We start from the raw sequence: 22,307 nt of genomic DNA, 5'->3' as shown, positions 1-22,307 counted from the left end.
GGTGGGCTACAGTCCATGGGGTTGAAAACAATTAGACACAACTTAGCGACTGAAAAACAACAAACAACTCTGATATATCACTGTTCCTGCTTTGAGATGCCGTCTCTGCAAGATTTTGAAGTAAAGTTTCTAAAATGAACTAGCCACGTACTGTTTTCAGTGGGCTTCCAGTGGTATTTTAACCACATAGTTACTAATATCAAAAGCACCTGTCAGAAATTCAATCTAAATCTTTCCTGTAAAATTTTCCCTAAGAAGAAAGTAAAATTTCCATGCTAACACCCTCAATTTGAGAGGTAGGCCTTGCCTTTTTCATCACACCGATCAGGTGGTGACTGACAGGCCCTCACATGTGCTTGGTTTTAGGGAACGTCCACACCCCGGAGTCAGTCCCACCGTGAGCCCACAGCCTACTTATCGCCACCTCTGCTGGCATCGCTGCCTGCGACCCTGAATCACAGAAGTGTCCTATTTGACACAGCCTCCCCTCTCGCATCACCGGTGAACAAACAGGATGCATTCAGCTGGGAGACAGAGCGCGGCTTCAACCCTCTGGAGCAGACGTATAGCCGACTGACACCACGACCACCGTCCACGAGGGGCTGGGACACCACGACCCCCCTGCAGCCAGGAGTGAAAGCAGCTGGAGATACACACTCGACACTACTCCAGTTCTTCTTCTATTTTATTTCTCAGTGTTGATTCAACTTTTCTTTCCTTCAGTTTCCATGACTGCTCTCTACCTCTGTCCTCATCCTGTTCTCCTTGGTTCTTTTATTCATGGTTTTTGTCTCTGGACTAGCCTTCTCATTTTGCTACTGAACTCAAAAATCATAGCATGGAAAAAAAGAGAACTGATGGGTTTTACGGACAACACTAAACAGAAAACGTAGCGGGGTGGGGGGGCGGGCGGGGGAAGATCACCTAAATTCATTCATCTCATGGTTCTCTTATTTGAAAAACTCAGTAGGTCATGAACCACAGTTCCTGAGAGAGAGCTGACCTGCCAGAGGTCCTGCAGGTCAGACTTCCCGTCTGTGGCCACCATCACATGCCCCATAACTGTCTCCCTTCTTTTTTTGAGAGAGAAGAAAGAAAGAAAAGGGAAACTTATTTTCTTTCTTTTCTGGAGCAGAATTGCTTTATCATGTTGTGTTAGTCCCTGCTGTACAATGAAGTGAACCGGCCATATGTATACACGTGCGCTCCCTCTTGAGCTCCCCTCCCCTGCCACCCCACCCCTCTAGGTCATCGCGGAGCACCGAGCTGGGCTCCCTGTGTTATATGTCAGCTCCCCGCTGGCTCTCTAGTTTACGCGTGGGTGTGTGTGTGTCAGTGCTACTCTCCCAATTCGTCTCTGCCTTCTCAACCAGCCCTTTCTGATTCTTTAGCAAGTCACACTGAAGGAAGAACAAAATGGGACTTCAAATGGTGGCTCCTAATTTCTACTGAAGAACCAACCCCTGTTAAAAATCTTGATTCTGCACCCTGAATTCCCCAAAGCAGCGTCTACTGCATCAACTTATAGAGCAGCTGGCTGGGGCGAGGCTGTCATCCGAGCCCAGGTGGGGGTCTTACCTGTTCCTGGGTCATCTTCTGCAGCTCATTCTCCCACGCTGCCTGGTCGTCGTCCAGCTTATAGGCGGCTGGTGGAGTGAGTCCTCGGAGGATCAGGGGGTCTCGGTCGTGGCAGAGGGCGGTCAGGTGTCTGATGTACAACTTGAGCTTGCTTCTGTTTTGGTCAAGTTCTAGGAGGGACTGGATGATCTGAGGGGAAAACAATGAGGAAAGTCAAGGTCAGTCTGAAACAAGAAGGTCCAGTCTCTTTGTGCCTCCCAAGGCAAAGAGACAGAGTGAGACTAGAGCGCTTGTAACCACTAACCGCCCTCTTTGTCCACACGCCTGCGCATCTACGAAGCCACACCCACCCATCACCGTGCTGGGAGCCACGTGGGGGACACTGGCATGTACATCAGCGTGAGATGGGATTCCGTGTTCAGGTGGGGACTAAGCACAGGACTGGCTTGTTTTTGCAGAGATGACATTCCTGCTACAAAAAGACTGCAGTCCACTCACAACTGCTCATTCACCTATTTACGGGCAGCTACAAAAACCCTAGGTATTCTTTGAGTTCCCAAAGCTGGGTTGGAAGGGAAAAAGGATTACAGTGACCAGACTCCCCTGGTCCCCTTGTCTTTTCCTTCCAACCCAGCTTTGGGAACTCAAAGAATACCTAGTCCACCCTCTGTCCCTTCCCCTCTCCTCAAGAGTCCTGCTCATACATTGCACTCCATGCTCAGTGGTCACGACTATCCACTGGGAAGCAGCATTCCTGGCTTTCCTGTGAATGATCCCATTATCTACCTGGTAACGCTCTGTTCCCACCACCTCCATGCCACAGCATTGCATGGGTTTAGGGCAGCCAAGAGCGGAGAAGAGGCTTGTAGGATACTGTGTGATATCTCTTATGTGCAATTTAAACAATACAAATGAAGAGACATGCAAAACAGAAACAAACTCAGGTCTAGGGGCTTCCCTGGTGGCTCACTGATATAAAACCTGCCTGCTAATGCAGGAGATGTGGGTTCGATCCCAGGTCAGGATGATCCCCTGGAGGAGGAAATGGCAACCCACTCCGGTGTTCTTGCCTGCAGAACCCCATGAAGAGGGGAGCCTGGCAGGCTACAGTCCATGGGGTCGCAAAGAGTCAGATACGACTTAGCAACTACACAACTACACACACACACACACAAACGCTGCAAGTGAAACGTGCTCATCTGAAAGCCTGACGCACACGCGTGTCCCTCCACCTCCTGGAACAAAGGATGCCTCTGTCCCTGGAGGGAGAGTGATCCTCTTGGATACGGGAGGGGTGACGAGTGAACTCACAATGGAATCTGCCTTGTCCTGGCTGGAGTCCCTGCACTCGACTCACAGAGGCATTGACCCTCCTTTTAGACATGACGGACGAATCCTCACACAGCCCTGAAACCTGAGCCCCAGCTGGGCGGGACCAGCTCCACTCGGGGTCTTCTCTCCAGAGATGGGCCAACGCTGTCTTACATTCCCTTTACCCTGAGGAATGACCACCACCTCGGCTCCCTTGGAGAGCACATCGCACAACACACGACCTCACTGGATGGCTCTCGGGACAGCTTTGGCCAGGCCCTCGGTGCTGGGCAAGCCTGGGGGGGGGCTCGGAGGAGGGCTGGGCTGGCCCCCTGTCTCCGATTCTGAACCGCAGGCACAGCGTCTGCCTGATACCCACCCTTGTGGGGGCCGCCAACCCAGCAGATGCTGGCATGTCCCCGACGCTCCCTGGGCTCAGGGCAGAATCTGCACCTGCTGGTGTCACGGGGGCTGGCATTTTTCACCAGTAGGATGCCCTGATAAGGAGCTTGCTAATCTTCAAGTCAGGAGAAATGAGGCCTGCTACACTGAATTCTGCCACCCCCCTCTCTCTAAAGAACTCCCCTGCCGCTTTCCTTATTTCCTTTTAAAAGTTTCTAAAATACAGTTTTATGTATTTTTTTAAATTAACAAATCAATGCAGATTTTACTCTGAAAACTATGGGGGGAAACAGGAAAGAAATAATAAACAGTCTATAGGTTTTCCATCAAGAATAGCACTTGCAACATTTCGCTGATTTTCTTCCAAGTCTTTTTATAAACTTACATAAATCAACTTTTAACTGTATCATACTTCACATTTTGCCTAAGACCCTGTTTATCCATTTAATGTTACATTGTGAGTCCTATTCACGACATTACGTATTTCTGGAAAACATGATTTTAATGGTTGCTTTATAAATATATCACATTTCCTGTTTCTAATGCTATTTCCATGAAATAATTAAGACAGGCAAGAACCTCGGCTTAGTGGCTAAAACAATCTCTAACTTACTAGAGAGATCAGAGTGCAGACCTACATGGTATATAATACAGAAGTTGGAGCCTAGCTAGGAAAACCAGAGAAAGTGAATCAATTTAGCAATATTTTGAAACAATATTTTGAAATCAATTTTTGAAACACACACACTCACACAACTGTCTGGGGACAAAGGTGATACACTCAGGGGCTGGGGGTCGGGGTGAAAGGCTCTGGGCTCTTAAGGGACCCTCCAGGTCCAAGGCCCTGTGTTGCCTGTGGTGTCAACACTGCCAACCATAGAAGGAAGAGCTGTTTCAATAAAGCACAAGGTCTGGAGAGTAGGGAAGTCGGACAGCTTTTCACAAACAACGGTACTCTCTCAGAAAAGACTCAGGTTTTCTTTCTGGCCACAGATGCGTATTCACACTGTAGAGAGCTCAGAAACTGAGTTTCAAAGCAGCATCTTTAAAGCCAAGTTCCAGGCCGTACTTCTTTAGATGCGTGCCCACCATGCACGTCAACAACCCCACCGTCTGGCCGCTGTTCCCTCCACACCCCTCATGCCGCCACGCACCGCAGCCATGTTTCCAGCTTGGCCTCCTCCGGCCTTTCATGGACACGCTGATTTAAACAAAAAATCACTCTGGGGATTTTCATTGGATTTGTGCAACTTACTCCCATTTCGTGTGTGTGTGTGTCTACATATAGTTGCCATCACATTTGGGCTACAAGAAAGAGCTGATATACCCTAGGTAATTACTGTTTGAGTTGGAAAACTGACATAAAAAAGCATGAAGACAATCTGATAAATGGTGGTAAGGGGAAGGTCAAATTTCTTATAGTAAAATGGAATCTGGAAACATGCTAGCTCACTGCTGTATGGCTGGGAATGAAAAAGTGGACTCTCAGGCCTCTGTTCTTAATCAGAGATGAATCTCACACTGACTTAAATATATTTCATGCTCAGGTGCTAACTGATAACAAAATACGTAGTGTTTTGCGCTCTGTAATTTTTCAAAGTCCAACTGAAAAGTTACAAAAATAACAGAATTTGAAATTTTTTTCCAGGATAAAAATTATTTCTGTGCAATGGCCAAGATGCCCTTTTATTCTCATGTTAAAGGTAATTGCTTTTTAAAAACAAAACAAAAAACTAGAGAGCTTACTCCATGAAAGCATATGAAACTGCTCAGCCAGCAGTCTCCGAATGTGTCCATTAAGAGAAAAGTCACTGTAGCCTCTGTGAGACACATTTAGCCATGTCCATCACAGGGAAAATGCCCTTATCTCTCCCCTCCCCCTCCAAGTCTAACTTGGGCCGACCACTCAGAAAAGAAACTGTATTTCCCGCAAGGAAGAACTGTGACCGCCTAACCTCAGGAGGGAAGAGGGACACTTGCCAAGTAGGAAGAGGACGCTCACAGGATCCAGAAGTTGTCTTTGGTCCACACCAACTTCAGAGGATTGGTAAGAAGTCCCACCAAAAGCAAGGTGATCAGGCCACATCACAGTTCCACAGCTGTGCAGAACTAGAGCTACTTTTTTTTTTTTTTGGCAAAAAGAAGTTTAAAAATGAACTTGTCGAGATAACCTCTGCTTCTAACAAACAGAATGCCAAAATGGCAACATTCCCCGATCCTACATTTACCAAGTTGTTGAGGAAAATCATTTAAATTTAAAGAACAGATGAGAGCCTTTCAGTTGATGTCTTGAAAGCTTTGTTTCTTCTGGTAAGGATTTACTTGCTTATGAATCAGATCCTCAAAATGGATTCAGAGGCCAGTGTGTGATGACATAAAGTGACTTCGGGAAGGTGTTTATCTTAACCTCCCCTCCACTTGAGTAAGACTGGATGTCCAGAGGTGTTTTAGAAGACAGGCAAGTTGCTCCTGTATGCTATGACACAGACTGTAATGGAAAAGTCTACAGCATCCCATTTCTGCAGCCCATTCATCTAGGAGATGGGGACACATCAGGATGGGACATGTGATCAAGTCCATGGCTGCTCTCCTCTCCCCACTGTTTCTGCATCAGACCTTCGTAAGTACAGGATGGCTGCTTGTGACACATTCTGGGAGCTTGTTTTGGGAGCAGAGGTTTTATACCTTGTACTGAACATTATGTGGGACTTAATGCATTTGCCCTTGTGGTACTAATGTTTTACTGTTCAAAAGATGCCACTATTTTTTAAGCTGCTGCTAAGTTGCTTCAGTCGTGTCTGACTCTGTGTGACCCCACAGACGGCAGCCCATCAGGCTCCACGGTCCCTGGGATTCTCCAGGCAAGAACACTGGAGTGGGTTGCCATCTCCTTCTCCAATGCATGAAAGTGAAAAGTGAAAGTGAAGTCGCTCAGTCGTGTCTGACTCTTAGCAACCCCATGGACTGCAGCCTACCAGGTTCCTCCGCCCATGGGATTTTCCAGGCAAGAGTACTGGAGTGGGTTGCCATTGCCGTCTTCGTTTTTTAAGCTAATTAACATTTATTGATCATTTACTGTGTTCCTGGCAAAGTAATTTTGTACTGATGATTTCTCTGTCACTAAAAGATCCTCTTGTTCTTCCTTCTGTCTGCTGACATCCTGGGAGGCATGTTCAGATGTTCCTGAATTACTGCATAAACACCAGAGGCAGTTCTGATTTCTCATTGGGTCACCATCACACTGCTGTCTCCCAAGGTAGGCTCATCAAGAAAGTCCCAGAACAACCAACGCATTGACTTCCCCAAAACATTATTCTCTTAATGATGCTCTTGTCCAGAGGCCCCAGCAGAAAGCTGAACTTTGAAAAGTAAAAAAGAAGGCAAGCAAAAGTGAACAGGTACATGAAAAGATGTTCAACATCACTACTTATTAGATAAATACAAATCAAAGCTACAATGAGGTACCACCTCACACCAGGCAGAAAGGCCATCATCAAAAAATCCACAAACAACAAATGCTGGAGAGGGTGTGGAGAGCAGGGAATGCTTCTACACTGTTGGTAGGAATGTAAATTGGTACAGCCACTGTGGAGAACAGTATGGAAGTCCCTTAAAAAACTAAAAACAGATATCATATGACCCTGCAACCCCACTCCTGGGCAAAAATCCAGAGAAAAACATGATTTGAAAGGATATGTGGACCCAATGTTCACTGCAGCACTATTTACAGTAGCCAAGACACGGAAGCAGCCTAAATGTCCATTGACAGAGGGATGGATAAAGAAGCTGTTGTACATATGCACAGTGGAATATTACTCAGCCATGAAAAAGAATGAAATGCCATCTGCAGCAACATGGGCTTTTCTAGTTAGAACCAGACATGGAACAATGGACTGGTTCCAAATTGGGAAAGGAGCACTTCAAGGCTGTATACTGTCACCCTGCTTATTTAACTTATATGCAGAGTACATCATGTGAAATGCCAGGCTGGATGAAGCACAAGCTGGAAACAGGTTTGCACAAGATTTCAGGGAGAAATATCAATAACCTCAGATACGCACATGACCCTACCCTTATGGCAGAAAATGAAGAGGAACTAAAAAGCCTCTTGAGGAAAGTGATGAAAGTGAGGAGAGTGAAAAAGCTGGCTTAAAATTCAGCATTCAAAAAACGAAGATCATGGCATCACTTCATGGCAAATAGGCAAACAGTGGAAACAGTGACTTTATTTTCTTGGGCTCTAAAATCACTGCAGATGGTGACTGTAACCATAAAATGAAAAGACGCTTGCTCCTTGGAAGAAAAGCTATGACAAACCTAGACAGTATATTAAAAAGCAGAGACATCATTTTGCTGACAAAGGTCCCTCTAGTTAAAGTTATGGCTTTTCCAGTAGTGATGTATGGATGTGAGAGTTGGACTATAAAGAAGGCGGAGCACTGAAGAATTGATGCTTCTGAATTGTGGTGTTGGAGAAGACTCTTGAGAGTCCGTTGGACAGCAAGGAGATCAAACCAGTCCTGAATATTCATCGGAAGGACTGATGCTGAAGCTGAAGCTCTAATACTTTGGCCACCTGATGCAAAGAACTGATTCATTGGAAAAGACTCTGATGCTGGGAGAGATTGAAGGTAGTAGGAGAAGGGGACGACAAAGGATGAGATGGTTGGATGGCATCACCAACTCGACGGACATGAGTATGAGCAAGGTCTGGGAACTGGTGATGGACAGGGAAGCCTGGCATGCTGCAGTCCATGGGCTCGCAGAGTCGGACATGACTGAATGAACTGAACGGGGGGGTTCAGTTCCTTGGTGGCTCAGATGGTAAAGATTATGCCTGCAATGAGGGAGACCTGGGTTTGATCTCTCGGTTGGGAAGATCCCCTGGAGGAGGGTATGGCAACCCACTCCAGTATTCTTGCCTGGAGAATCCCCATGGACAGAGCAGTCCGGTGGGCTATAGTCCATGGGGCTGCAAAGAGTCGGACATGACTGAGTGACTAAGCACAGCACAGCACCGGAAACACAGAGGGTCCTAGAGAGTGTCATACTCTCTATGACATCCCTTTTATGTGGAATCTAAAAATAACTGATACAAATGAATTTACATACAAAAAAAAAAAAAAACCAGAAAGAGACTCACAGACTTAGAGAACGAACTTATGATTACCAGGGTGAAGGGATAACTTTGGAGAGGTCACGTACACACTTGGATAATTAAAATGGATCGCCAATAAGGACCTAACTGGGAACTGTGCTCAGTGTTAAGTGGAGCCTGGATGGGAGGCGGGTCTGGGGGAGGATGGATATATGTCTGTATCTGGCTGAGTCCCTTCGGTGTTCGCCTGAAACTACCACAACATTGTTAATCAGCTATTCCCCACTACAAAATAAAAAGCCTTAAAAGTCTGGGGGAAAAAAAGGAGGCACAGGAATAAAATTTGGCAGCCTGGCCTCAAAGTCCTTTTTCATGTCAAGAACTGAGTGTATCTTCTTGGTTATGATGAGTGTCAGGACCAGGAAGATGAAGGATGGCACCAGGTCTCTTCACAAAGGTTTGGAGCAGGTGTTACCTTCTCACTTCAATGCAGCTACTTTGTGAAACAATGCGGTTCTTTCAAGAAACAGAGTGAATGGAAATGACATTTTTGCTACATTAATTAGATATACTGTATATCAACTCACACATATTATTAACACTAAAAAAATTATATATTTGACTTAACAAACATTTAGTGAGTGCCTTCATGCTGGGCCACACACAGCTTTTGCTGGCAGGAATATTAAGAATGACATGCATGAATGCTAAATCGCTTCAGTTGTGTCAGACTCTATGCGACCCCATGGACTGTAGCCCACCAGGCTCCCCTGTCCATGGGATTCTCCAGGCAAGAACACTGGAGTGGATTGCCATGCCCTCCTCCAGGGAGATGTGGCCCTATTTTGCATTAAAAAAAAATCATGAGATAATGGAGCTAATGTGTTGAGTGTACAAGAGAATTAAAATGTGTAAATTCAGGATTCATATCTGTTTTAACTTTCATTTTGAGGTTCCCTTCAGGCAAACCTTCTAACTGCTAAATAAACCTCTTTATCTTGATTCAAGGCTTGGTTTGACTTGTTCTTCACAGATAAGGTTATAAAATTCAACAACTTTTGTATTCTTAACGTTCTCTAAGATCCAACCTTTTATTTAGCCTTCCTATCTGGAGCACAGACAGGACGCTCAATGGATCCCCTGCATGTTTTTGGTGTGGTGGTCCTTACTCATCTTTAATCCTAACAAACTGAAGACAATTGTGCATTCCAGAACAGCCTTCTGTCTTATGCATCTGCAAGAGAGACGCTGGGCAAACACATGCCTCATGGGGCTGCACCCTCACGAAAACCAATAACGCCAAACTAAGAAGGGTTCATGCTTTACACCTGCATGCCCTTCATCAAAAACCAAACTTCACTGTTAACAATGAAAACCGGGAACATTTCAGCAGTGTTAGCCTGAGTTGGTGCCTAGCTAGAGGGCTACAGCGATTGAAAACAAAAAAAAATTTCTTTTGGGGGGAAGTCGATAAACTTCAAAAATTTCATGAAAAGTTAAAGGATAACCTAAAGTTAAATGCAGACAAGTTCAGAGCTCCAAGTCCTGACCCTCCACGTCACAACCATTTTTCATGTGTGTCTACTTCACTCCCCACACAAACTTTACAGAATGGGAAACAGTCTTGCATTCCTCTTCCAAAACAAAAAGTCATGACAAATACAAAAGCCAGAATGACATTGAAAGTGTTAGTCGCTCAGTTGTGTCTGACTCTTTGTGACCCCTGCCAGGCTCTTCCGTCTATGGGATTTCCCAGGCAAGAATACTGGAGTGGGTAGCCATTCCCTTCTCCAGGAGATCTTTCCAACCCAGGGATCTAACCCAGATCTCCTTCATAGAAGGCAGATTCTTTACCGTCTGAGCCACCAGGGAAGCCAGGATGACGTTACTTCTACTATAAATATTCACTGTGGGTTTTGAGCATGAGCTGCCCATTCTCCCTGCTCAGCTCTGCAATAAACGCTCCCCTTGCCCCACCAGAAACTGGTGTCAGTAGACTGGCTTTGCTGCATGTGGGTGAGCAGGCCCAAGTTAGGTTTGGTGACACAAGGTCACTGATATGAATAGATGTTAATCAGAAAACTTACTGTAAACAAAAATACCTGGTTCTAAGAGTAAAAACTCTCTCCAAAGGTTTCAGATTTAAAAGGTTTCATGGCTTGTAAAAGTGTGTGTTTAGGAAAACTGGAAAAGGTTACGGATTTTAAACATGAGAAAAAAAAAAAACAAACCAGTGGGAATCGTTTACAAACTAAAATGCAATCATTTCCTCTCAGTTTTACAGCTCAGAAATCTGTTGCCAATTTTCCTTTAAGCGCACATCACCACTCCAGCAGAACCAAACAGAACCTCCCCTATTTCCTGATCCAGATATTCTGTACTCACAGTTGTATGGAGATGGGGAGCGGGGTTCAGAGTAAGATGAATCTTGGAATCTGAACCACAGGACTGCTAACTGCAGTGTGCCTATTTACTCCTCATTCAGTTAAAACCCAACGTGTCTTATTCAGATCCAGAAATTCCACTTGAACAGAGAGCAGTGTGAGGGAAGGAGGCTCTGGCTGAGCCCACCTCCCTGTGGCTGAGAGCAGGTTGGGGCGGGAGGTATTCTAAGTTCTTGCTTCAGTACTTAGAAACTTGTAAAATACATGAAAATGAGGTGACTCACCAACAAGAGGGCAGACAGTACATCCAGATGAAGATGGGGGAGATTAATGGGCAGCAAGTGGACAGAATGCTGCAGGAGGCAGAGAAGCCGGACAAGCCAACCCCTGGAGGGGACACCAGGGGACTCACAGCGGGCACCCTAAAGGGGTGCTCAGACGGGACACAGACTCAAGGAAGCACCCACTCTGTGAGACTCAGAGCTGCTAGGAGCAGGTATGTATTCCAAGATTCCTCTCCTGCTCTTTAAATAAAGATGGGAAAGAAGCATCTTCAATTTAGTTCTTGGCTTGAGGTTTGCCTCTTCACAATAAATTATTTATTGTATTCTAGTAAACAACGTAGGGGTTAAATACTTGTGTGTGTGTGTGTGTGTGTGTGTGCACGCATCGATGTGTATATACTTTACATGACTTTCCCATAGCAAAGTTCCAGGGCTGTATACTAATGAATGTCAAATTATGGGGAAAATGTCTGGGCACTGGAGAGAAAATGAGGCAAAAGAGGAAGAAGCTCACACTTTTTGAGCGCGCGAGCCAGCTGAGGGTGGATACTGAATTTCACAGGAAAAACCAGGTAGGCAGCTGGCCACAGGCAAGAACAGTGGCCTCAGCTCCTTGTGAGTCTGTTCACACACCACGTGCCCACATCAACTCCCACACCCGCCGGTCCTCTGGGGCCTGAAATCCAGCTGCTGCTGGACTGCTGCTGTGGTCAATCACTTCTTGGCTTATTAAATGTTTACAAGACAGAAGGATGGATCTGAGAAAACAGCAACATGCTTGTTGCTTGCTGGGCGGAACACAGTGACGACCTCATCAGGACACTTCGTTTTCTTCTCTAACCTTTGGGAATGGAGGGCGGGCATGAAAGGCTGACCTAGCTAGGATCTCAATGAGTCACCAGAGAGGAGCGTCTAGGTTATGGGTCGCCCAGCCACTCGGTCTGCCTCAGGGTCCACAGGAAGACAGAGAAGGAAAGAGGCAAGCGTGGTTATCTAGTGACTAGGAGATGTGACAGCTGATCTATCAAGGGCTCCCAAGTGGAGGCCAGGCTCTGGAGGAGACTCTTCTGTGACGGGCATTTATTTTGAGGCTGGGTTAAAAGGACAGGTGTGTGTGTGTCTGAGGATGGGTGTGTGTGTGTGTGTGTACGTACACGTGGAGGAGCTGACAGAAGAGATTTCGCCACCAGTTCCATGTGATGGCAGTACCAGTGTCGACGCCAGCGTCTCCAGCTGAAAGCGCCTGACCACCCCACCCCCGAGGGTCACTGTGCCCTCTGAAGCCTCATTAGACAGGAAGCTGGGCTGGGAGGGTACAGGAGAGAGGGAAGGTTCCTATAGCCTGGAAGGCAGGGAAGACGGAAATGTATCTGCATCCCTGTGTACACATCAGAGACGAGTATCCGTGCTGTCAGAAACGAGCTACATACAGGCACTGAATCTCCTGATGCTGAAGCTGGAGACAACCAGGACATGTCCTGTGGCAGGTCAGAAGCATCTGTGACTCGGTGTGTGCAAGGACGTACCTGTACACAACTTGTAAGGGCAATGGGGGGCCAGGGGGCAAGATGGGGAGAAAGACCTGGGCTCGTATGTCAGCAAGAGGACAGCTCAGGACCTGCTTGACTGAGAGGCAGTAAACACTCTAGGACATCAGCCATCAGCCCTTCAGGGACAGAGAACAGCGCAGCGGGGGTGGGGGCGCAGGAGCATCAGGGTGGGGCCTTCACCCCTCCAGGCTGAACCAGCGCCCCACCTCTACCCGCTGCTCTGCCTGTGTCCTCATCCCCGCCCCCCCCACATGAAGAATCCCCTCTCCATCCACACACACCAAAGTGTCATCCATCTGAGGACCCAAGCAGGATCTTGGCTGCTCTGAGCGGTCCTGCCTGGACTTAGGTCTGCCACAGTCAATCAGGAAATCATCCTGAAAAAGCAAATTCTTTCTGAAAATTTTATACACCATGAACAAATCCCACGGATTAACGATTTCCAGACATCACCCCCTTCACCTTGGGAGTCATCCAGGCTTTGGGTGGAAGAAAAAGATTTGGGAAAAACAAAAACTAGGAAGACTGTTTTCCGTTATGTTTTTCCCTACCCAGTTTTTCTATTTGAGAATAAAACCTCCCACATAGTCACTGAATTAATCTCTCCTTCCCCTATTCTCTGTTAAAATTCTTTAGCATAACAAAAACTCTGATAGACATCACCATTTCAATTGCTAGCTGCTGAGGTTTAAGCAAAGCTTTATTATCTGAGGATACACAAGTGACTCTGCCAAAGAGGCTCAGCGCGGAAACCTACAAGTGGGGACTGATATCATACAAGGTAACAGCCAGGGTTACCTTTATTTTCCTGGGCTCCAAAATCACTGATATAGTGACTGCAGGCATGAAATTAAAAGACACTTGCTCCTTGGAAGAAAAGCAATGACAGATAGATAGCATATTAAAAAGCAGAGACATCACTTCGCCAACAAAGGTCCGTCTAGTCAAAGCTATGTTTTTTTCCAGTAGTCATGAATGGATATGAGAGCTGGACCATAAAGAAGGCTGACCACTGAAGAATTAATGCTTTTGAACTGTGGTGTTGGAGAAGACTCTTGAGAGTCCCTTGGACTACAAGGAGATCAAACTAGTCAATCCTGAAGGAAATCAGTCCTGAATATTCACTGGAAGGACGGATGCTGAAGCTGAAGCTCCAATACTTTGGCCACCTGATGCAAAGTAGCTGACCATTGGAGAAGATCCTGATGCTGGGAAGGATTGAGGGCAAGAGAAGAAGGGGATAACAGAGGATGAGATGATTGGATGGCATCACCGACTTGACAGACATGAGTTTGAACAAACTCTGGGATGTAGTAAAGGACAGGGAAGCCTGGCACGCTGCAGTCCATGGGGTTGCAAAGAGTCGGATACGACTTAGTGATTGAATAACAACAATAATAACCTCCACTATTTACATGTTGTCTGTGGTGGGTTCCTTACTTCATGAGCAGAGCTGGCTAGATCTGACAAAGGGTAAAGATCACAAAGGATATAACACTTACTCTCTGTACCTTTACCAAAAGGTCTGCCAATCCCTAAAGCAGACCTATTCCAGATAACGGGTGAACATAATATCAGAGAGGAAATGCTTACAATCTTCTCAGATTATTTAAGAAGTAAATAATTACAGTTAAAATTTCAATTCATAATGAATATCACTGCTATCAATAGTAACATCAGGGGCTTCTCAGGTGGCACAGTGGTAAAGAATCTGCATGCCAATGTAGGAGATACAAGAGACATGGGTTTGATCTCTGGGTTGGGAAGATCCCCTGGAGGAGGGAATGGCAACCCACTCCAGTATTCTTGCCTGGAGAATTCCATGGACAGAGAAGCCTGGCGGGCTGGAGTCCACGGGGGTCATAAAAGAGTCAGACATGACTGAACATAAGCACAACAGCAGTTTTGCTGGTTGGTTGGTTGTTTTAAAGAAACATACAATTTGCTTCCTATCTCCCAATGCCAATACATTTCTATAGCTTCTTCCCTTTCAAAAAACAGTAATAACAACGCAAAATAAAACACTGGTTGAACAGAGAACTGGATGTGGCAATGAGTAGAACCAGAAAATTCAGAGGGCTGCTGTGTCTCCGGCTTGCTCCCCTCCCACCCACCGCCTACCGGTTGCCACGGAACATGAAGGCCATGGTGATTCACCCCCTGAGGGCACCCCCAGGCTCGTGGCTTGTCACCTGCCCCAACACCTGTGGAGGGTGATGGTAAATCCACCTATTCTTTGACATTTCAGCCCTCAGAAAGTGAAGCCTGAGATGCCTGCCCCACTCCACGCCAGATGGTCTTGGTGACTCGCCCTAAAGGAACAGGACACGGCAGAGGTGAGCATGTGTGACTTCCGACTACAGGACCTAAGAGTCACAGTGGCTCCTTGCCACATTCTCTTCATTGCTCACTTTGGGTCCATATGGATAGGAATGGAAGGTTCCCGCCAGCGGCTGGCATGGACCATGAGTGAATATGCACCCACATGGGCTCTGGCTGCATCAAGCTTTAAACTACAGATCCAGCTGACATCCTGCCTGCAGTCCCAGAGACACTCAGGCAAGAGCTACCAAGCCAAGCTACTCCCAAATTCATGACCCAAAGAAAACCCTGAGATAACAGAGATATAGTGTTTTTTTAATGCTGCCAGGTTCTGGGGTAATGTGTTATGCACAAATAGAGAATTAATTCCAGTAAGATGGATGAACCTAGAGCCTATTATACAGAATGAAGTGAAGTAATTCATTAATAGAGAAATAGAGCTACTGGAGAAGGAAATGGCAATCCACTCCAGTACTATTGCCTGGAAAATCCCATGGAAGAGAAGCCTGGTAGGCTACAGTCTGTGGAGTTGCAAAGAGTTGGACACGACTGAGCAACTACAGTTTCATAGAGATACACCCTCAGCAGCACCCACAGGGAACCACCGAGAGGTCACCAGATTCACACGATAACTGCCTGGCACACTGCCTGCCATGCTTAGTCGCTCAGTCGTGTCCACCTCTTTGCGACCCCATGGACTGTAGCCCGCCACTACCTGCCCCTTCCTCCGTGACCCTCGAGTCTTTGGTGCAGACCTGGGTTTTTCTACTGCACCTCAGATAATCATTTTTTCTGTTGGAGAAAATCTGTCATTCAGTATTTGTTTCATAGTCCTAAGACGTGTATTTCAACCCACCTACCTGGTGCAGTGTAGGTACACAGAAAGACTCCCAATAAACAGTTCTGAGCTAATTTTCTCATTTCAGTCCATTTTAAACCAAACCATAAAAACCTCAGACCACACTTATGGACTTATTCTGTGTACCTTTGGACCCAGGAGTCAGTGGCAGGAGAGTGGATGGAGAATGTGTATTTTAACTTGTAAAAACGTGAAGTCAAGGATAAACAGCCTGGTTCAATTCTGGAGGATGTCACAGTGTGAACACTAGATTTTAAATAGTGACCCAACAAGTGACTATGAGAACGTAAACATCTACGAGGCTTTCATTTAATACCCAAAATGCCTTAAGAAAAAGCTGAGTGACGTATTTTATAGTCACATGAAAAGGAACCCAGACAGTGTCAGAGCATTCTGGGCTTGCCAAATCCCTCCTCAGGCAGAAAGTCTATGATTCTAGTCTTGAAACTGAGGAAGAGAGGGAGGTACATGGTCCGTGCTATCTTTCAATGAGAAGACATGAAATCTCACTAACAAGTGGTTTGCCTTAAAACCTGAATTTTCACCAAAAAGAACCAGCCATCTGTTTTGAATATTTTAAAGACTAAGCCTCTATTTGAGCTGTGCTTTGATCTCCTAGGATAATAGGAAGACAGTGATACAGTCCAGCTACACCTCAATCAAGTGTGTGCATTTAATTCATCCCAGAAACGCCGACCGCCAGGCCCAGCTGCAAGCTTCAACCTCGTCATCGAGGGACGAGGAGGAAAGACAGAGACATCAAGGGGGAATGGCTTTTTTGTTTTGGTTGATGATGCATTTTTGGGTTCAAGAAAATAGTCCTTTAACCCAAAACAGACAGTAATCCTAAAGACAGAGAGAAATATATAGAAAATAACAAATTAGGGAGAAGTTGAGGACAAGTTAATGAAAGAAATACTGCAGAACCCTATTGTAACACGACTGTTGTTTAACAGCTCAGATAAGATGCGAGTCAGATCACATCCTCCAAAACATAACTCTATAAAATAAAAACATGATGTAATAGGCAAGCATGAGGGCTGTCTCCTGGAACTGGTATTAAAAGGGGTCTCGTCACATGTTAGCTGAGGGGTAGGTGATAAATTTGGCAGTGTATCCTAGAAGGTGCGCTAGGAACTGACTGGGATCCCCCACACATGAACTGTGTCAGATCACAGGATGACCTGTCAGGGTACAGAGCTGTTGTTCAGTCACTAAGTCATGTCTGACTCTGCGACCCCATGGACTGCAGCCCGCTAGGTTTCTCTGTTCTTCACCATCTCCCACTGTTTATTCATACTTATGTCCACTGAATCAGTGATGCCATCCAACCACCTCATCCTCTGTTGCCCCCTTCTCCAGCCCTCAATCTTCCCCAGCATCAGGGTCTTTTCAGGGTACAGAGTAAATTAAAAGTTTAAAAATACCTACTACACATGCATGAAACTTCTAATACATGCAACTTTTTTTTAGGGCAAAAGCTCCCCAGTTTTTTTATTTTCAAAAACTATTTATTGAGCTCCACAGGGTCTGCCCAGAGGACTGTGAAAAACAATTAGGATGTGAAAGATTTTATTTTGCATGAAGTGCAAGGATATTTTTATTATCCAGGGAGAATGCCTGAGTTACAAATAAGGCCACAAACAGAAAGAAGAGGGCACATCCTCATTAGTCAAATGCTCCTAATTGTTAAGGACCCATGTTCCAGAAATGCTTAGAACACCGCAATTTTCAGTTTAAGAAATAAATCAAGTGAGTCTCAGGACAACGTCACCTTAAATCATTCAGCAGAAACTATAAAAATGTAGGGGGGAGCCTGTGGAGCACTGTATAGTGTATCTTAAAACTACACTGAAAGGGCTCTCCCCGAGTATTTATAGATCGATCACGTGGCCCGAGAGGCCCCTGCCTCACTGAGCTCAAGTGATCACCAAGTCCCTCAAGAATTACTCAGACCCTCTGTGTCGAGGCAGCCTGCAAACCATCCTCAGGTGAGAAAACTTTAGCAGGAAAAGGTGCCTGCCAGCATGGTTACTTCTTAGAAGGCGATGGGGTCTGACTTAAGGTCTGCAGCTGACCTCCCACAGGGACACCCCTCAGGCAGGATGGGTGATGTCATCAACAATTCAGAGATTCCGAAAAGAAGACGTTTCTCTTGCTGCAGGAAAAATGAATTACTAGGACTGTGCGTGACTTGTGCAGCGAGAGGAATGTTACTGCATTAGGAGAGAGGGGAACTCTATGAAGTAAACAGTAGCACCAGGGGATCCTGTGAACCCTGGAGGGGTTTAAGCACTATCACTACCAATATCACACAGCCCACTGAGCACTTCCCGGGTGCTGGGCCAGGGGCTAAGTGCACTGAGAATGTTTGTACTTGTAACCCCACCAGGACCTTCGCTGTAGGTTTCATCACTGCCACTTAGCAGATGGGAACCTGACGCTTGGAGGAGAGGTGAAGTGACTCCAGGGAAATTCCACAGCTACTGAGTTCAAATTCGTTTGGGAGGCAAAGCATGTTATTTAACACCAAACTAAACAGCCATAAAATAATATACCTGCCATACAAGGGACACAAAAGAAAACATGTTTTGTCAGTTTCACAGGTGGGATAGAACAGAGAAACTACAAAAGGCAGGATAAATAAAATCAGAAATGAAAAAAAGAGGGACTTCCCTGTTGGTCCAGTGGTTCAGCCTCTGCGCTCCCAATGCAAGGGGCCTGGGTTGGATCCCTGGTCAGGGAACTAGATCCTAAATGCCGCAACAACGAGTTCACACGCTGCTATTAAAGATCCTGCATGAAGACGGAGGAGCTCAAATGCTGCACTTAAGACCTGGCTAAGCTAAACACATAAATAAATATTTTTAAAAAAAGGAAATGAGAGAAGAAACGTTATAACTGATACTAAATACAAGAATTATGAGGCTACTATGAACAATCACATTTCAATAAACTGGACAACCTAGAAACAAATTAATTCCTAGAAACATAAAACATAACACATCTGTTACCACGAAGAAACAGAAAATGTAAACAGACCAATGACAAGTAAGGGAAATGAATCTAATTAAAAACCTCTCAAGATACAAAAGCTGAGGACTAGCTTGTTTCACTAGTGAATTCTAAGAAACATTTCAAGAAAAAGTCACACCAATCTTTTGAAAACTTTTCCCAAAAAATACAAGACCGGAGAACTCTTCCACATTCAGAAGATACCTAAACCAGAAAAAGATGTTGCAAGAAAAGAAAATGACATACCACTATCTCTGCTGAACACAGATGGAAAAGTTCTCAACAAAATGTTAGCAAACTAAATTCAACAACACATTAAAAGGACCATTTGCCACAATCAAGTGGGGTTTATTCTAGGGATGCAAGGATGGTTCAACACCTGCATTGATGGTTGAAATCAGTCTGTGTGAAACACCACATGAACAATATGAACAATCAAAGTTATATAATCGTCTCAACAGTGCAGAAGAAGCATTTGACAGAATAACATCCACTTACTAGGGAAAAAAAAAGCCTCTCAAGCAGAAAGAGAGGGAACTGGAAGGACAGTCTGCTCTCATGGATTTAAATAATTAATATTGTTAAAATGTTCCTACTACCCAAAGCAATTTACAGATTCAGTGCAGTCCCTACCAAAATTCCAATGGTATTTTTCACAGAAATAGAGCAGAGAATTCTAAAATTTGTATGAAACTGCACTGGGGCCTTTTAAGACTCCAAATGTGGTGGGGCCTGTAAATGTGTGAAAATGTGGTGTACATGCAGCTGACCCTTTAACAATGCAGGGGTTGGGAGCACTGACCTTCTGCATGGTCAAAAATCCGTGTATAACCCAAGAGTCGGCCTTCTGTACCTGCAGTGCCTGTGCGTCCCTCACTCCGTATCCGTAGATGCGGCCGATGGTGACGGTGCAGTACCGTAGTACTTACTGCATAGGTGGACCTGTGCAGTTCAAACCTGTGCTGTTCAAGGGCCAACTGTACACACACACACACACCGAGTACTACTACTCAGCCATAAAAAAGAAGAAAATCCTGCCATTTGTGACCACACGGATGGACCTTGAGGCCATTATGCTTAGTGAAGTGACTCAGAGAAAGACAAGCACTGCACAATCTCACTTACATGTGGAATCTGAAAAAAAAGCCAAACTCATAGATGCAGGAACAGATGTGGTGGTTGCCTGTGGTGGGGTTTAGGGGTGGGCGAAATAGGTGAAGGGGGTCAAAAAGTGTAAAGTTCCAGTTTAAGATGATGAACATGTCCTGGGGATATAAAGCATGGTGTGTACGGTTAATAATACTCCACTGTATATTTACATGTGTGCTCAGTTGTGTCCGACTCTTTGCAATCCCATGGACTGTAGCCCGCCAGGCTCCCTTGTCCATGGGGATTCTCCAGGTGGGAATACTGGAGTGGATTCCTCCTCTAGGAGATGCCTTCCTCCAGGGAATCTTCCTGACCCAGGGATCGAACCCGCACCTCTTATGTCTCCTGCACTGGCAGGTGGGCTCTTTTTACCACTAGAGCCACCTGGGAAGCCCCCCTTGCTAGGAGTTAGACTCTCCTGTGGGAGGAGACAGGGAGGATGGAGGCTCAGGATCTGTGGGCCCTGTTTCCTCTGACACCATCAGGTCTTCTTCTATGTCTGGAAAAAGGGTCAGCAATCCAAACCCAGCCCCCTTCCCACATGTGGGGAGGGGCGCCCTGCTAGGGCGGCACGGAAGCCCCTATGCGCTCCCAGGACAGACAAGGCGGCTTTGCTCTAGGTGGGGCCTGGTGATCTCCACCTGACTCCTGCACGACTCCCGCCGAGGCTCCACAATGACAATCCCGCCCCTTGTGGGGCACAGTGTAGACCATGAAAACCAGCGCGCTGAGTCGCTCAACCTCAGCTCTGTCTGGCATGCAGCATTCCAGCCCCAAGAGCTTCCTGGCTGGCACTGTGTTTCAGCTTCTTCCACAACCTCAGGGTGAAGCCACGTGGCAGGTTTCCCATCTTCACAATGCACGCTCCTTGCCATGACTTACCTCATCGTTCTCCTCGGCTGTGTCTCCATGAGAGCTCTACACCACCCGTGTGATTTGATCGGGGGTAACACCGAGACACAGACTTCTCAGGGAGAACTGACCTCAGCAGAGCGAGATGGCCAACAAGCATGGGCAGTGAATCCAGAGGGTGCAAGGCCATCAGGATGTGTGAACTTATTCATCACCATTATTATTTTTTCTAAGCAAAGGATTTCCTCAGTCAAACCTCCAGGGCACCAGATCAAAGAGAGAGGCTGACACAGCCGGACCGCATTTTCTAGCCAATTGGCCAGTAAAGCAGAATCTAGACAGTGTCCTGGCAACTGTTTGACGCGGCAGCAATCCACAGAGGAGGGGAGAGCAACTCTGGAGACTGACTCTGTATTCAAAAAGTCTTGTATCGCTTCTTCCCTTCTCTTTGGGAGCAATGTCCAAGCCCCAGGGGACTGTCCCACTGGGCACTGTGCAAGAAGCACTGACCCTGAGAATCCAGAGCATTCTTCTATACACAGAAACTAAAGCTTTTAGTCCAAAGTGCAGGTTTTTTTTTTTTTTTTAAAAGACTAAATAGTATTAATTATCATAAAAAGTACACCCCAAACCTACTGGCAGAATATCTGATTGATTTCTTCTATTTCCAGTTTGATGTGAGTCAATATAAACCTTACCAGGACACTGTTAAATCATGCCAGAGTGGGTAGTTTATAAATAAAATAACAACAGGAGAAATTTAGCTACATGCCCTGGAAGTTCTTCCAAAAATGTACAAAAAGAAATGACAAAAGTGACTATTAACATACAACAAGGAAAAAGAAAAAAGCCACAGAACCCAAACCCCGCTATGTCACAAGCGAGCGATACACACGGGAACCAGGTGAGATGAGAAAGCAGAGAGCAAACCAAGGATTCAGTGAATCACAGAGAAACAGGATGTGAAATGATTGTGTGGAAGGAAAAAAAAAGTGAAGGCAAACAGAACACGTTTCTGTAGTTCAGGAAAGCCGTTCTCACCGTTCTGAACAAAATGGCTGAACTAAGAGCAAGTGGGGGCTACGCCCAGATGCCCTCCTCCTCGTCCTACGGGGAGGACGCAGGGCCCAGCGCAGCGTGGGGACGAAAAAGAGCTGGTTAGTACTCAAGACAGAGACAGGCACGACGCAGCTGCAGAGAACGGCCTCCGGCTCCCGACCCCCCACACCAAGCTCTGACCTGCCCTCGTTTTGTCCCCGCACGTCCAACCTCCCCACTTCCTTGACACGCTCTTGTCTTTTGGGCAAAACGACCAAGCTGGAGGCTTTTCTTTCTTCTTCCTCAACCCTTCCCCATTCCTGTTTGCCTCCCGCTCCTCCCAGGCATCCAGTCCTGGTATTAGTTAGCAAAACCTGTTTCAAGGGAAGGCTGTAATCCTCACCCTACGTGTGTGCTGAATTCTCAGTCATGTCTGACTCTGTGTGACCCCATGGACTGTAGCCC

General features: G+C 46.0%; 1 protein-coding gene across 17 annotated transcripts in view; it reads right to left on the bottom strand.

The window, feature by feature from the left end:
• Positions 1 to 22,307, bottom strand: part of ERC1 (ELKS/RAB6-interacting/CAST family member 1) — a 267,903-nt gene that overhangs the window by 21,592 nt on the left and 224,004 nt on the right. For 13 of the 17 annotated variants that reach the window (XM_086402547.1, XM_086402551.1, XM_086402545.1 and 10 more), the window contains one exon: positions 1,579 to 1,767. In XM_086402547.1, the coding sequence (XP_086258673.1) occupies positions 1,579 to 1,767 (189 nt within the window). Of the gene's footprint in view, positions 1 to 1,578; positions 1,768 to 21,845; positions 21,912 to 22,307 lie in introns of those variants that run through there. The other 4 variants (XM_086402556.1, XM_086402563.1, XM_086402573.1 and 1 more) reach the window with 1 other exon arrangement.

This window comes from Bos grunniens, chromosome 5, assembly GCF_055505025.1.
Source record: "Bos grunniens cultivar Pamir isolate PY7600 chromosome 5, Bosgru_T2T1.0, whole genome shotgun sequence".
Lineage (NCBI taxonomy): Eukaryota > Metazoa > Chordata > Mammalia > Artiodactyla > Bovidae > Bos > Bos grunniens.
The sequence above is the reverse complement of the archived record's forward strand: the minus strand, read 5'-3'. Positions and strand labels throughout refer to the sequence as shown.